This window comes from Trichosurus vulpecula, chromosome 2, assembly GCF_011100635.1.
Source record: "Trichosurus vulpecula isolate mTriVul1 chromosome 2, mTriVul1.pri, whole genome shotgun sequence".
Classification (NCBI taxonomy): Eukaryota; Metazoa; Chordata; class Mammalia; order Diprotodontia; family Phalangeridae; genus Trichosurus; species Trichosurus vulpecula.
In genome coordinates, this window is record NC_050574.1 from 41,578,803 (window position 1) to 41,596,015 (window position 17,213).

Sequence of the window (17,213 nt, forward strand, 5' to 3'; positions counted from 1 at the left end):
ACGCTTGAGCTGCGTGTCCCCGTGTCCTTGTCTGTGTGTCCTTGCCTCTGTCCCTGGGTCTCTCCACCAGATGCTGTCGCTTCGGTTTCCTGACCCCCTCCGCAGACCTGGATCCCATTCTGTCTGATCCTCAGCCCGGGGGCTTTGGGGAAAATGGCCTTCAAGAGGAAGGGGATGGGGACTGGGACAATGATGGAGGGTGGGGGTGGAGACAGGGATGGAGCATGGGAACAGAGGATGGGGTTTGAGATTGGCATGAGGATAAAGATAGGGGATGGGGATGGAATTACAAATGAAGGATGAGGGAGAATGTGTTGGGGACAGGGATAGCAGCATGACGTAGGGAAAGGAGTCTGGCTTTGGAGTTAGGACAGGCCAGGATTCAAATCTGGGCTCTGCCACTGTGTGTGCCTGGATTGGGCATTTCGTCTTTGTGGGCCTCAGTTTCCCCATCTGTTATATTTAATATGACCTAGCATGACCTAGCACACAGGGCTGTTGTGTGGAACACATTCCGCATATCCTAAAGGGCTATGTAAATGTTCGTTGGGAATGCAGGCCAATTTGGGGGAAGGGGAGGAGGGTCAAGCTGAAAGCTGGGAGTAGATGACACTATGAGAAGCTAAGCTTGAATGGGGACCAGAGGATAATCAATTTAGAACAAAAAGGGACCTTAGAGGTCATTTAGTCCAGCTTCTTCAATTTACAGATGAGAAAACTGGGCCTGCAGAGGTGAAGAGACTGGTCCAAGGTCACAAGTCTAGTAGGTGGCAGAGCTGGGGCCATTTGTCATCATATTCAGTCTTTTCCCCACTGCACCATGATTGAGATAAAGATGGAGGTTGGGAACAGGAATGAAGGTGGGATAAAGATGGAGGGTGGAAATAAGCTTGGAGATGGGATTGGAGTGGGGAGGAGGATAAAAAGAAGGGGCAAACATGGATTTAGGGAGGAGGGAGGGGAAGGGAATGAGGGCTTTTGAATTCCAGGTAAGTTGGATTGGAGAGTTCCAGTGCCTCAGGACAGGGGGAGGGAAATGGGGGGAGGATGACTGAGGGAGGGAAGGCAAGATGGGGAGATTGGGAGAAGGGTTAAGAAATGAAAATGATTATGGGATTTAAAGAAAGAAAAAAATGGGAGTGGGGATGGGAAGAGAGACCAGATACATATAACACACAGAGAAAATCCCAGAGATGCTTGGGGGAGGGGCCAGAGACAGACATTGGAGAAGACATAGGGACAAAGACGTGTGATTCACAGATGCCTACAAATAAAAGAAGAGAGATAGAAAAGTGAGACTCAGAGAGGCTTGGTCTGAGAGAGACATTACTACAGAGAGACAGAGATAGAGAGACACAAGTAGATAGAGCTGAAAAGAGACAGAGATGGATGAAATGAGATCAAAATATAATGGAAAAAAGTAACTGATATGAGAACACGGGGTATAGACTGAAAGGAAAAGACAGATAATTACAAGAGGGATCTAGGAAAAGAGAGAGAATCTAGGGATATGAAGCTGAAATGAGGGAGGGGGGAGAGAGAGAGAGACAGAGAGAAAGAGATAGTCAGAGACAGAGACACAGAGAGACAGGGACACAGAGAGACAGAGAGAGAGTGATAGACAATGGTAGAGGTAGAACATGAGGAAATAGACACAGAGTGGCTTTAAAACAAGGTATCACAGGGTGGGGATTGAGTCACAAGGGGAGAGAGACAGGGCAGCAGAGAAGGAAGAGACTCTCTGCTATATCAAGACACAGAGGCAGATGAAGACTGGGTTAGAGTGTGAGGGAAGGGACAGACAGAGCAGACTTCAGCCCCACCCAACACATACCTCTCTTCCTCACAGTCTCCCTTATTTTGTTCCTCAGTCTACCTCTCCCTTCTCTCTGTCTTGCTTTTCTGTCCCTCAGTCTCTCTGTCATAGTGTGTCCCTGTCTTGGTCTCCCTGTGTCTCTGAATCTCTGTTGCTCTCTCACTCTGGGACAATGTCCTTTTTCTCCACCTCTGTGTCCTTGTGTCTTAATGGCTCCCCTCCCCCACCCCGCATTGCTTCTCTGCAGTCCCCATCTTTCTGCACCTATTAGCTCACCTCTTTCTTGTCTCTCCATCTCTCTTACCATCTGTCTATCAGTCTCTCTGCCTCTAGAGTCACATTTCAGCAAGGAGAAGGGAAAGACTGAAGGACAAAGGTTAGGAGATTAAGAAAGGGAAGAGGAAATCTGAAGGTCAGAGAGAGTAGAAAGAAGGGGGGCTTAACAAAAGATGGATATAATGGAGAGACTCAGAGACAGAAACAGAGAGAGTAAAAACTAAAGAAGATATGGCAATACAGTCAAGTGGAAACACACACACACACACACACACACACACACACACACACACTGAGGCAGGAGCTGTATAACTGGGCATCCCCTGGGCTGTCCTTTGCTGTATTCCTCCCCTCTTCCCCTCCTCCCCCTTCTCAGTCTCTCCTTGTACCCTGCTGTTTCTCCATCTGTGTCTTTTTCTCAGCCTGAGTAGGCATCCCATCTCCCTCCAGCCTTGTCTCCAGAGGAGACTTCCCAGATGTCCTTATCCCCCAGTCCCCTTTACCTCAGGGATCCTGGCATTTGGGTCTAATGCACTCCAACCTGTGCTCCCAGGTTTAGGGGGCTAGGGGGGTGTTAATGAAACACTGGAATCGAGGGTCTATGTTCCATCCCCCATCATTTATCCCCTTGTCTTTTCCTCTAGAGGGCTCCCTCTGATTCTCTCTTTCTCTCCCCCTTTCTGTCTCTCCGTCTCTCTTATGCTTTTCTCTTTATCTTTGCCTTTCAGTATCTCTCAGTCACTCAGCATCTGAATTCTTCTCTATTCATGTCTCTTTGTCTTTCCATTTTTCAAATATCTACCCTTCCCTGCGTCACTGTCTCTCTGTGTTTTGTGGGGACCCTGAATCCTTGGATTTCGTTAAAGCCCAGCTTCAGAGCCCCGACTCTCCTAGGGCACAGTATTGCTGCAGGGCTGGCCAGTGGCCAGGCCTCCCCTCCTTCTAGACCTCTTCATCTTCCTCTTCCCTGCACATTGACAGCTGGCTTCTCCCTCCCATTTTTCTTTCTCTATCTCTCAATGAGTCTCCATTTTCCTGTAAATCACTATATAAGTGTGAACATATTATATCTCTACCTCTTCTTTCCTGGTCTATCTCTTTTACTGTTTTCCTTTCTCTGTGTATGTTTCTGTCTCCCTACTACCTGTCTCTCTGACTCTTTCTATATCTATCTCTGTTTTCCCTTCTACTTCTTTCTATTGCTACCTCACCTTTCTCTGTCTTTTCTTCTTTTCCACTATCTCTGTGCCCATATCTTTCTTTCCCTGCATCCTTCTTACTGTATGTGTCTCTCCTGGTTCTGTGACTTTCAAAGTCCATTTGTGTCTCTACCTTTTCTTGTTTCTTCTTTCCCCCTTCGTTTCCCTGGTTCTGTCTTTCTGTCTCCCTGTATCTCTAGTTGTCTTTCCCTGTTTCTCTGCCCCTCCCTTTTCCTCCCTTTCTTCCCATATTTCTGCCTCTTTTTGTTGGCCTATCTTCCTGCTCCCCTTTTCTATGTTCTTTCTTGTCATGCTGTGTTTCTCATACAATGTCAGAGTCTATCTAGACCAACCACTGACCCCATTTCACAGATGAGGATATTGAGGCACAGAGCAGGGCTGGGAAGTACCCCTGGTCAGTCAGCTGCTTCTTTCATCCCAGCACCCAAGGGCCTGGAGAGGGTTAGGTGTGTGTGTGTGTGCTGGTGCTGGTGAGGGAAGAATGCACTCTCTATTTCTCTCTGCAAGGTCACTAAGGGATTAGCATCCCTGAAGCCGATGAGCTGGCCTGAGAAGGACTGGGCTGGGCTGGATTCCTCTGAGCTTAGTGAGCCTGCCCAGCTGGGGAGGAGGAGACAGAATCTGCCCCTCCCCCTCCCTCTTTATCTTCATCATCCTCCCCCCCCCCCATTTTATTTCTGCCTGTCTCTGTTTTTCTGTCTCTCTGACCACCTGTCTCTCTTTTCCTTATGTATCTTATCTCTCTTTGTCTCTCAGACTAGCTTTTCATATTCTTCAAGGAGGAGGAGGATTGTACCTGAGGAAGGAGGGGGGAACATTAAATGAGAAAGATCCCTGAGGGCCAACAGATGGGGAAACAGGGGCCCGGGGCAAAGATGGGACAATGTGCCTAGCAGTATTGGTCTGGGAGAAAAAGGATAGGGGGACAGGCATTTATGTGTATGACAGCTAGAGGCAGAGACACAGACAGCAAGAGTGGGAGAGAGAGAGACAGAGACACTTAGCAAAAGAGACAAACGGAGAAAGAAACACTGAAAGGAAACAATACACAGCAAGGGGCACAGACAGAGAAAAAGAGAGAAAAAGAAGCACAAAGTGCAACAGAGAGAGAACCACAGAAGCTGAAAGAGAGAGACACAGAAACTGAGAGAGAGAGAGAGAGAGAGAGAGAGAGAGAGAGAGAGAGAGACAGACAGACGGATAGACAAACAAACAGAAGCTGAAAAGGAGTGATCAACTGAGAGGGAGGGAGGCACACAGAGAAAAAAAAGGGATCAAAAGAGATACACAGAGAGGGAGAGAAAAACATAAATGGAGGGAGAAAGGGTCAGAGGGAGACATAGAGAAGAGAAACAGACAAAGAAGCAGACATATCCATATACATGAGAGCTGGGGGGAGGGGGGGACGGAGAGGGAGAGAGACACAGAGAGACCAGGAAAAGAGATACAAAGAAGTATAGGGACACAGAGACAAGAGACACAGTAGGAGAAACCTAAAGACAGAGGGAGATAGAGAAAAAGAGAGGGAAAAGTCGGAGAGGCAGAGGAGGACAGAGAGAAATAGAGAGAGGGATAAAAATAGTACACACACACACACACACACACACACACACACACACACACACACACACAAACACCGGGAGAGACAAAGAGAAGGGATAGACAAACTGAGAGGGACATCGAGAGAAAGCCTGCCTGGGAGGGCTAGAGCTGAGGCCGGCGGGGGCGAAGCGCGGGGCGCTGTGGGGGCGTCCCTCCCTGTCACCTCCTCTCGCCCGCAGCGCGGCCATTCTGACAGCTATCGTGTCGCCACCTCGCAGGACAAGAAAGATGACAAGGGCTCGCCCAAGAAGGGCAAGGCGAGCAAGGAACGCCGGGACCTGGACGACCTCAAGAAGGAGGTGGCCATGGTAAGCCCTGATCCGTGGAGCCCCCTTTCCGCCCCCACCCCCTTTCCTCCAGGGCCCACCCCTTCCCAAGTCTCCCCCATCCTCGGCCTAGTGCCGCTGTGGAGTCAGAAGATCTGGAGCCGCCCCTGAGCTATATGACCTTGGGCAAGTCTCGTTGCCTCCCTGGACCTCATTTTCTTCATCTGTCAAATGAGGAGCATAGAATCGAAGGTGTCTAAAGTCAGTTCCAAATATCGAAGCCTCTGATTTCCCTTGGCTTCCCAGTCCTTTTTGGGGCTCCGCTCCTCCCGGGGTCCTCCCAGGCAGCCCCCTGAGCCGCGGGCCCTCCTCCGCCCCTCCCTCTTCCTCCCCCGCCCTGCCCTTTTGGGTCAGTTAGGCCTGATTGGAACTTCTCCTTCTTCTGTCCCTTAGACAGAGCACAAGATGTCAGTGGAAGAGGTTTGTCGGAAATACAACACAGACTGTGTGCAGGTAAGATTGGGTTGCCCAGAGCCCTTGGACTGCTCGGGGAAAGGGCAGATGCCTCGGGATGGTGGGAGGGGTGAAGGTGGGGAAGGCGAAGGGCTAGAACAGGGGCTGGCGCTCGAGATCCCTGGGGACCCTGAATGGGTGGAGTGTTTGGGAGTCGGGACCCTGTGGTCTTGAAGTTCTGGGTACAAGGCACTGGGGCCCCAGGGATCCTTTAAGGCAGGGCTGATCTGTTTGAGATGCGTGTCCTCTAGGGTCTGACCCACAGCAAAGCACAGGAGATCCTGGCCCGAGACGGCCCCAACGCCCTCACGCCTCCCCCCACCACCCCAGAATGGGTCAAGTTCTGCAGACAGCTCTTCGGAGGCTTCTCCATTCTGCTGTGGATTGGGGCTATTCTATGCTTCCTAGCCTACGGCATCCAGGCAGGCACTGAGGACGACCCTTCAGGAGACAATGTGAGTGCAGGGTGGCTGGAACGTTTGTGAGATCTGTATGGGGTGCCAGAGATACACACTAGGGACAAACATTGGACATGGGAGATGGATGCATAGGGAATGTGGGCTATATGGGACACCCATACTAGAGAGACACACAAAGGACGTGGGGCATGGAACATGCTGGTACATGTGATTCACCCATGGCCCATTTGTTATGGAAAGATGTCTGTGTGGGAGAACTTCATGAGCTTTGTGATACACTTAGAGAACACACAGGAACTTGGGGACATGGGGCAAGTATCGGGAATGAAGGACATGCTTAATCAGGAGACACATAAGGATATGGAACATATTTTCATGTGGGGCACATGAACATATGGGTCACAGACATGCATATATGTGGTACATACATATGTACACATGATACATGCACAGGAGATAGGACATGGGCTTATATGATAGGTAAACATAGTGGATTTGGAGTTGGAAGAGTTCAAACTTCAGCCCTAGTACTCAGAAACTGTGTGATAACAGGTCAATCACTTACACTATCTAGGCTTGAGTTTGCTCATTTTAAAATGAGAGGATTGGAAGAGGGAACCTCTAGGTCTCTTCCCATTCTAAATGTTATGATCTGTACCCCACACATGTGGGACATGATGTGCTTGGGACAGACAGGAGGCATGGGATGCTCATTCACATAGCATGTGAATGTAAATGGGACACAAGATGATCAAGGGTGTGCACACACACCCATGTGGGAATACAGCATGGGTTTTACCAGGGATCACACAGAAGACAGAATGGTCATGGGGCAAACACAGTACATGGGTCCTGCATGTGAAATGGGACATCTCTGTGACCTGTGGGTAACTTCCTTCCCTTAGCTATATCTGGGCATCGTCTTGGCTGCTGTGGTTATCATCACCGGCTGTTTCTCCTACTACCAGGAAGCTAAGAGCTCGAAAATCATGGAATCCTTCAAGAACATGGTCCCTCAGGTCAGGGGTCCCTGAGACTGGGGCAGGCACAAGGCACAAGGCATGGAGAGACTGGGCCTGGTTGAGTTGGGGCAAGTGTTCTGATCTTGGTGATAGGTGGAGTTTTTGGTGGTTGAAGCTTAAAGCACTAGGTGAAGAACAGAAGGGAAAGTCTGGAATAGCTTAAGCTAAAAACTGGTCAGAGATGGGGGAACCTGGAAGTGCTGGCTAGAGATGGAAGTGGAGCTTAGAGGACAAGGAAAGTTTGGGGGACCTCCAGAGGGAGATGCATCTAGTATGAGCTTGTAGGCTAGGGGGAGGACCAGATATGAAAGGACCAGATATGATTTCTTCCCACCTGCCTTCCCACCCCCTACCCCTGTGCCTCCTGCAGCAAGCCCTGGTGATCCGAGAGGGAGAGAAGATGCAGGTGAATGCAGAAGAGGTGGTAGTTGGTGACCTCATTGAGATCAAGGGTGGGGACCGAGTCCCAGCTGATCTCAGGATCATCTCAGCACATGGTTGCAAGGTGAGCCAGAGTCCCCAGCCTCAGGAGAAGTCTCTTCTCCCCACTCCCAATACCTTTATGAACTCAAGTGTCCCAGACCCTAGTCCACCAGGAACTTAGGCTTCCTGGCATGTGAGGGTCCTAGGGACCAGGCATCCCTGCCCTCAGGACTATCTTCCTCTTCAGGGACAGCTTGCCTTCTTCCTACACCAATGGTCCTAGCATGCCCATCCCTGCTCATTTACTGCATTTTTCTCTCCAGGTGGATAACTCCTCTCTGACTGGCGAGTCTGAGCCTCAGACACGATCCCCAGACTGTACACATGACAACCCTCTGGAGACCAGGAACATCACCTTCTTTTCCACCAATTGTGTGGAAGGTGGGAACATCCTAGGGGAAACTGAGGCATGGACTAATAAGGGGAGGAAGGGGGGGCAAATAGGACTGGCGTAGGTTGAGCATCCTACTCTACTCACCATTCTTTTCCTGAGCCCTCATCCTACCATCAAACCTTCATCCTCATGACTGAGCCCCCATGCTTTCTGGAACCCTAATTCCCCCAATAAGCCCTCATTACTCTCATTTAGCCCCTATCTACATAATGAGCTCCCCATCCTCCTAACTAAGCTTTCATCCAATATGCTGAGCCCCCATCCCACGCACTGAGCCCTAAGTCCTTCACTGAGTCCTTATAATCCTCACTAAGCCACCAGCCCCCAACTGAACCCCTGTTCTACTTACTGTGTCCCCACCCCCTTACTAATGTGCCAGCCTATCACTGAGCCCCACCCTTAGGCTTTCACTGAACTCTTATCCCCTCTCTAAGACCCAATTCTCCTTACTGACCCCCCCATCCTCACTGAATATCTCCTTTACTGAGAACCTATCACCTCACTGAACCTTCCAAGAGTCCTCAACCCCTGTCTGAGCCCCTAGTTCCCTCACTTAATCCCTCATCCACCCCACCATACCTGCTATTCCTTTACTGATGCCTCATTGGCCCCCTAAATTCTCATCACCCTTTCTGAGTCCCCAACCCATTCCCTGAGGCCCCATCCCCCTCACCAACCACCCTACACTTTTTCCTGAGCCCCCATTTTAATTGAACTCCCATCTTCCTCATTGAGCCTTCTATCTGATCACTGATAATAACAGTAATAACTCTCGTTTATACATCACTTTATATACAGGACTTAATTTAATTCTTACAATAATCCTATGAAGTAGGTGCTGTTATTATGCCCTTTTAATGGATAAAGAAACTGAGCTTCGGAGATATTAAATAACTTCCTCTGGGTCATGCAGCTAGTAAGTGCCTGTGGTAGAATCTGAACCCAGGTCTTCCTGACTCCAAGTCCAGCACCCCAACCACTACTTCATGATGCCCCACCCTAGGTGAGGCCTCATCCTCCTCACTGAGCCTCCTAACTTCCTACTGGGCCCCTCCTCTTTACTGAACCCCCTCATTGCCCTACTAAATCCCCCAGCCCACCACCAAGCCTCTATTCCTTCTCTTAAGTCCTAATCCAGTGCCCTTTTTGGGGTCCTTCTTGAACTTCCACCCTACTCACTGCAGTGTTTCCTACTTAACTCTGCCATCCATTAACTAAGAGTTCATCTCCTGATAGAATTACTTACTTGGAGCCCTTATCTGCTGACCAATTCTCCACTCCCTATGCAGACCCCCAAATGAATCTCCAGCCCTCTACTGAGCTCCATGTTTCTTTACCAAGTTCTCATCATCCTCACTTAATCCTATTCTTTCTCCCTGCGCTCTCATTCCTCTCACTGAGTCCCCTCTTCAACATTTCTTTATCCTTACCATTTTTCCTATCACCGATCCCTTTGCCCCCACCCAGGGCATCCCATCCTTACACTTAGTTCCTTGACTCCTGAGTCTGCCATTCTTTTGATGAGTTCTTCATCCCATCACTGTACTCTTCTCCTCACTGAGACTCCATCCCTTCCTTTAATACCACATGCCTTCGAGGATTCCTGATCTCTAGCCCCCTCACTGAATCTCGTCTCCCTCATTAAGCTTCCTATGTCTGTTACTGATCTCCTTCCACTGATCATCCATCTTTCTTATTGAGCCTCCTAACTGAAGACTGAGCCTTCCTCATCCTCACCTAAGGCCTCACCTGCCCCAATGAGCCTCCAATGCTTTCACTGAACTCTAATCCTGATTACTAAACCTCATCCCTCATAGTTTGTAACTCATACTTCACCCCTTGAGTCTTAGCTCCTTCCCTGAGCTTCTGTTCTTTCACTGGGTCTCACCATCCTTTGCTACAAAACTATCCAATGATCTCCCAGTCTCCCCACTGATCCACCATTTCTCTCAGTGATTCCTTATGGCGATCACCAAACCCTAATCCCCATGACTCAGCTCCTCTCCCCCTCACTTAGCTACCATTGCCTCAGTGAATTCTCTCATTGAATTTAGTCTTCCCATATTATAAGTGAGCCCCATTTTCTCTACTAATCCATCACCTCATTGATCCCCCACAACTATCACTGAGCTCCTATCCCCTCACTGAGTTACCATTCCCCTACTAATCCCACATTCTCCCCACCAATTCCCCTATCACAATCACTGAGCCTCTATGCCTTCATTGAATCTCCATACTCCTCAATGAGCCTCTATCTTCTCCCCTGAGCTCCCATTCCCTCCACAAATCTACTATTTCACTTACTGAACCCCTTCTCCACCAGTGAGCCCCAATTCCCCAAATAATGCCTCACCCCTATCACTATATGAATATCCATATCCCCCAACTCAGTCCTGTCTCACCCAGTGAGTTCTCATTCCTCCACTAATCCTCCATTCCCCTTTCACTGATCCCCTATTGCCATTACTGAACCTCTGTGCTCTTCACTTGACCTCCATTCCCATCACTGAACCTCCATCCATCTCTATTAATTCTAATCTCCCCCACTGAATCCCCATCACTCTCACTAAGCCTCCATTCCCCCAATAATCTCCCGTTCACCTGAGTCCCTATATAACCTTACTGATTCTTCATGTCTATATCTATCATTTCCCCCTTGCTTAACTTCTATCCACCTCACTGGGATCCTATCTTTTCCCCTGAGACCCCATTCCCCTACAAATCCACAACTTCTCATACCTAACCCCCATTCCCCCAATAGTCTCTCATCTCCTTTACTGATTCTCTGTCTCCTCCCCTGAGCCCCAATTTCCCCTCACTTATCTCCCATTATTGCCACTGAGACCCTATCCCCCTCATTTAGCCTCATTCAGCTCTCATATACTTCATTGAACTATAATCCCTTCACTGAGTTCCTATCAGCTCCTCTGATCTCCCACTTCCCCAGTAATCTCCCACCCTCTAGCAGCCTCCAAATCCCATTACTGAACCCTATTACCATCACTGAGCCCCTTTTCTCTCACTTAGGTGAATTTCTACTACCTCCACTGAGCTCACATTTCCCCAATATTCCTCCATTGCCTTTACTGAGTCTGTCTCCTCCACTGAACTCCCATTTCTTGACAAATCCCTCATTGATCTCCACCCCCATCACTGAGTTCCCACCACTTCAATTAGTTCTCATCCCCTCACCGAGTCGCCAAAACTCTCCTAAGCCTTCATTTCCCCTACTGGGTTTCTATTCCCTGCACTAATCCATTTTCCTTACCGTCATCACTCATCCCCCGTGTCTCTCACTGAATTCTAGTTCCTTCACTTGGCCACTTTCAACCACCCCACAGCTGAGCCCCCATTTCCTCTCTCTGCTCTGATCCTTTCACTGTGCTTCCCATCCTCCCAACTAAGCATCCATGAACTCTTCTTCCCTTGAATTCCTAGTTCATTCACTAAAGCCCACATTTCCCTCAATAAGCTCCCCAGTGCTTCTCACTGAGCCCCAATCCCGTCATAAATGAGCCCTGTATCAGGTCACTTAGCCCTCATCCCTTTCACTGAGCCTCCCCCTCTCCTTCTAAGCCCCCATGCCTCTACTGACACTTCTTCCTCCTTCTTGAATTTGTATCTCCCTCCCATGACCTTTGACTGAACCCATATTCTGACACTGTACCCTTATGTTCCTTTGTTCTCCAATCCTTCCTCATGCCTTCTTAAAGTCCTCACTCCTTTACTAAGTCCCCCATCCCTCTCACTTAACCCCCATTCCATTCACTGAATTCTAGTATCTTTAGAACTCCATAACTCTCACTGAGCCTGAATCTCCTTCATTGAGCTCTCATTTCCTCCTGGAGCCTCATCTCCCACCCTGATTTCCCAGCTTCCCTTTATTAAGCCTTCATCCTATTCACTGAAGTCATAGGAACAGGTGAATCATAGATGATGAAAAGATCTCAGGAGCCAAGATCCAAGAGATCCAAGTCTCATTTTGCCAATGAGGAGATTGAGCCCAGGGAGGTGAAGTTACATTTGCAAGGTGACACATTTAATAAGTGTTCAAGTTGGAATTTGAACTCAAGTCCTCTGACTCCAAAGTGATTTCTCCTTTACCTGCACGCCCACTTGAAGTCTAACCTTTTCCCTAAGCCCTAGTTCCATGCACTGAGATGACTTTTCCTTCCCTGAGTCCACATCCTTTTCTCTTGGTATTTATCCCTCTCATTGAGCCCCTCCATCCCTCAAATTGAACACCCATTCTTATTGGTGTTCTCTTCATCCAATCACTAAACCATTCATCTCTCCAACTGAACCCTCTCATTCCCCTCACTGAACCTACATGTCTACCACTGAGACCCATTTTTCCTCTGATCCTTCTATTCAGTCACTGAGCCCCACCATCCCATCACTGTGCCCTCATCATCTTCACTTTCCATCCCTTCATCCAACAATAACTATCCATTAGCCCCTGCCCTTCTCACTGAGCCAATATTATGTCTCCCTCCCTGATGAAGCTCCATCCCTCCTCACAGTTCCCCCAGCCACTTTGCTGAGATCCTCATCTTTCCATTGACCATGCACCTCCACCCCATTTCCCTCACTGAGTACCTCATTCTTCTCACTGAGCACCCATTTCCTTCAAGGAGCCCTATAACCCCAATCAACCCACATGTAACTCACTATGCTTCCTTGAGAAAACCATAACTTCTAACTGTGCTTCCCATCCCCAACTGAGCTCCTGTTTTCTCAGTGAGATTTCATTCCCTTCATTTAGCTTCCTTCCCCTTACTGAGCTTCCCGTCCCTCTCACTGAGCTCCCAGCCTCCTCACTGAATCTGACCCCTATCGATGATCCCTTTAATCCCTCTGACTAAGCTTTATTCCCTCCCTGAGATCTCACCCTGCTCACCAAGCCATCATTACCCTCACTGAACCTGTATTCCCATCCTCCTTCCTTTACTCTATGAGGAAGACCCTGATCCATACATTCACTGACCCTCCTATATCCCTCATTGAACTCCTTATTCCTTCAATTAATCCCCATTTCTCTCACTCAGCCCCCGCTGAGCCTTTGATGGCCTCTCTGAACCCATCATCTATTTCATGAGTACTCATCACTGTCACTGTGCTCCCATACCCCCATTGACATTTACCCTCTTCACTGAACCCTCATCCTTTCTTCCTAGGCTTCCTATGCTTCTTATTGAGCCCCTAGATTTCCATTCCTGAGCTCCTCAGCCCCTCATTTGAGCCTCACAGTCCCTCACTGAAGACCCATCATCTCACTGAGCCCTCCCCCTCTCTCTGAGCTGCCATGATGAAGTCCCATGGCCTCATTAAACCAATCTTCCTCTTATCAGTCCCACAACCTATATCCCTACATCCCTGTGCTTTCATGAAGGCCTCCCATGAGCTATTATCCCTTTCACTGAACCCTCCATTTGTTCAGTGACACCCCATCCCATCACAGAACATATGCCCCACTAAATTACTCTCTCAATCCACTGAGTTCTATCCATTCATTGGACCCCCATGATGTCACTGAGCCCTCCATTTTCTTCACCCACTTACTGAGCCTCCAGTTATACAATTAAATCCCTATTCTCTTACCTAGTCACCTATTCCCTTCATCTGCCCTTAACTTCACCCCCAACACACAAAACTGAACATTTATTCTGCTCACTGAGCTCCCATCTTCTCAGGGAGACCCCATCCCCTTTGAATCTCTTTCTTTCACTGAGTTCTCCCATGTCATGATGCTCCCATATTTTCCCCATGCTTTCATAAAACCCTGTCCTCTCATGAGCCCTTATCCCCCGTAACTAACCCATATGTTTTATTGATGACTTTCCTTCTCACTGATCCCTTATCACTCATAAGTCTCTATCTCTCCATTCTACCCATGCCTTAACTTTATCCTCCTCAGTAAACAATTCTTCCTATCATTGATCTCTCTATTCCCTCACTAAGTCCCTAATTCCTCTGACTCATTCCCCATTCTCCCTAGGGAGCCTCCTTCTCTCATTTTCTCCACCACCCGCCTCACTGAGTCCTTGTTACTCAAATTAAGCTAGCATCCTACTCATGGATGACTCATACCTTCACTAATCCCCTTCCCCCTATTTAGCCCCACTCAGACTTTCATGAAGGCCAACCCTCCCATTGAAACCCCATTGTTCCATTCCCCTCACTTACTGGCATCTTTTAGCTAAGCCTTCATCACCCTCTCTGAGCCTCCACCCCCTTCACCCATTTCCCTGCTGAATCCCCAGTCCAACACTGAGCCCCCACTTCCCCACTGAGTTCCCAGCCCAATATGTATCCCCTTTTCCTTCACCATACTCAAATACCCTTCACTGAACCCCCTATCATTTCACTAAGCTCCCTCCCCTTCACTGAGCCTCCCATTCCCCTACTAAATCCCTCACCTATTACCAGATCATTATTCCTGCATTAAATTTGTAGCTGACCCCCAAACCTCATCATGGCCCATCATTTCCCCATCATTACCCATCTCCTCACTGAGCCACATCCACTTCAGTGAGTCCCTCACCTCCCCTACTGGATCCCCAATCTATCTACTGAGCCTCATCCCTACTGTACCCTTAGCCCACTTCAGAGACTTATGTTTCCACTGAATTCCCTCCCTTTCATTGAACATCCCTACCACATCAATGGGTCCCCCACGACTTCCCCAGAGTCCTTCCCTTCCTAGAGCTCCAATATTCTCACTAAGTCTCCCATCTCCTCACAGAGCCCCCAACACCCTGTTGAGACCTCCTGCCCTCATGAAGCAACATTATCTCATTAAACTCCCTTGCCCCATTCCTCTCACTGATCCTCAGCTTTTAACTAAGTTCACATCTCTCTCACTGAATCTCTATGCCTTTCATTGAGTCACCCTTCCTCCTGCTGAGTCCTCAGCCCTGTACTAAGCCTTCACTTCCCCAGTGAGTACCCAGCCCACCACTGAGCATAGTCATTGTTCATCTGAACCTCCATCACCTCAGTGAACCATATCCTCTTCACTGAACCCCCAGCCACCATATTGAAACTCTAACCCAGCTCAAAGCCTCATCATGTCCCCACTGAATTCCCATTCTTTTCATTGAACACTCCCATTCCCTCACTGAACCCCCATCTACTCACTGCCCCCAATTGTCTTGCCTTGCCCACTAGAGCTCCAATACTCTCACTGAGTCTCCCATTGGGAGGGCAAGGAATAGGGTATTGAGAACTCCTTGACCTTGTGAAGATGTATCATCCTATTGAAGCCCCTGCCTCATTCCCCTCATTGATCCTCTGTCTCTTAACTGAGCCTTAATCCCCTTCACTAAATGCCCCCACTCTCATCTTTTCCTTGGACTGCTCATATGCTTCCTGAGCCCCATCCTGTCAGTGAACCTTTCCCCCTTCATGAGCACTCCCATTCTTCCTTCCCTGAGGCCCTGCCTCCATCAGTGGAGCCCCTCTCTTCTCCTGGGCCCTCCCTACTTCTGTTCATGCATTCTCTCACTGATTGTTTTGGACTTCAGGCACAGCTCGAGGTGTGGTGGTGGCCACAGGTGACCGGACTGTCATGGGCCGAATTGCAACTCTAGCCTCAGGCCTGGAGGTGGGCAAGACTCCAATTGCTATCGAAATTGAACACTTCATCCAACTGATTACAGGCGTGGCTGTCTTCCTGGGCGTTTCCTTCTTCATCCTTTCCCTCATCCTTGGTTACACCTGGCTCGAGGCTGTCATCTTCCTCATTGGCATCATTGTGGCCAATGTGCCTGAGGGCTTGCTGGCCACTGTCACTGTAAGGGCTTCCCCTAAGGGCTCAGGGATGCCTGGGTCTCTGAAAGGGTAGGAGCTGGAGGACTGGGACCCCATGTTTCCTCATAGGATGGGGATTAGGGGGATAGATGCCTGGAATCATGAAGAATTAGGGCTGGTAGATTGGGCCATATGGGCCACTTGGAGATGAGAAATCAGATGGCAGAGTGGCTGGGGGAATAAACATCTCACTCCTGGAGAGAGATCAGATTGTGGAGCTAGAAACCTGGATCTCCAGGGAGTGGTATTTGGGAGGACAAGATGCCTAGATCCCTGAGAGAGTCTGAGTCTAGGGAACTAGACACCTGAGCACTGGAGGGGGTTGGGAGGGCAAGGAATAGGGTATCTGGATCCCCAGTGGCACAAAGTCTGGCCCCTGAAGAAGGATCTTTCCCTTCTAAAGGGGGACAGAGTCCCTTGGTAGAGCAGAAATTCTGGATTTGCTATAAGAAGACTTATTTGGGAGGAAAAGATACCTTAGTCCTTGAGAAGGGCATACTTTGGAATGCTAGACAGTAGTGTCCCCAAAAAGGACAGGAGCAGCAGAAGCAGATGTCTAGGTTCCCTAGAGGGGCAGGGACTGGGAAGTTGGATGCCATATCTCCCCCCTCCTCCAGGTGTGCCTGACACTGACGGCCAAGCGCATGGCACGGAAGAACTGTTTGGTAAAGAATCTAGAGGCTGTGGAGACGCTGGGCTCTACTTCCACCATCTGCTCAGACAAAACTGGGACTCTGACCCAGAACCGGATGACAGTTGCCCACATGTGGTTTGACAACCAGATCCATGAGGCAGACACCACTGAGGACCAGTCTGGTGATTGTGACCCCCCTGGCTGTGGGAGGGGGGAAATAGAGGGACTGGGGAAGTATTCAAAGAAAACTGGGTCGATAAGGGTACCTGGAGGGAGGCTGGCCCCAGACCGTCAACTTGAGGAACAGGCATTGAAGCCTACCCTGAGTCCACATCTGTCACTCCACCCCTGACAGGAACCTCCTTTGACAAGAGCTCCCACACTTGGGTGGCCCTGTCCCACATTGCTGGCCTCTGCAACCGAGCTGTCTTCAAGGGAGGCCAGGACAACATACCTGTGCTCAAGGTGGGACTGGGCTACGGTTCTTCTCCCCCTACCCTTTTCAGTTCCCTAGAGGTTCTCAGACTCAGCTCCCAACCCTTACAACTGGGCTTAGATTGCTTATGAATCCATAGATAAAGATCTGGAATTGGCCTTAGAGGTCATCTTATTCAATCCTCCTCATTTTACAGATGAGCAAATTGAGATCCAGAGAGGTTAAGTGATTTGCTGAAGTACTAGTAAGTGGCAGAATTGAGATTTAAACTAAAGTCCTGTGATTCCAAGTTCAGCATTTCAAATTTAGAGTTCTTCCCA

The 17,213-nt window shown here is 49.1% G+C and overlaps 1 protein-coding gene across 1 annotated transcript in view; it reads left to right on the forward strand.

Moving 5' to 3' along the window:
* Positions 1–17,213, forward strand: part of ATP1A3 (ATPase Na+/K+ transporting subunit alpha 3) — a 29,657-nt gene that overhangs the window by 1,053 nt on the left and 11,391 nt on the right. Inside the window, exons 2-10 of the mRNA XM_036746337.1 lie at positions 5,133–5,222; positions 5,634–5,693; positions 5,945–6,148; positions 7,018–7,131; positions 7,505–7,639; positions 7,881–7,998; positions 15,538–15,806; positions 16,441–16,639; positions 16,813–16,922. Coding sequence (XP_036602232.1) covers positions 5,133–5,222; positions 5,634–5,693; positions 5,945–6,148; positions 7,018–7,131; positions 7,505–7,639; positions 7,881–7,998; positions 15,538–15,806; positions 16,441–16,639; positions 16,813–16,922 — 1,299 coding nt within the window. The remainder of the gene's footprint in view (positions 1–5,132; positions 5,223–5,633; positions 5,694–5,944; positions 6,149–7,017; positions 7,132–7,504; positions 7,640–7,880; positions 7,999–15,537; positions 15,807–16,440; positions 16,640–16,812; positions 16,923–17,213) is intronic.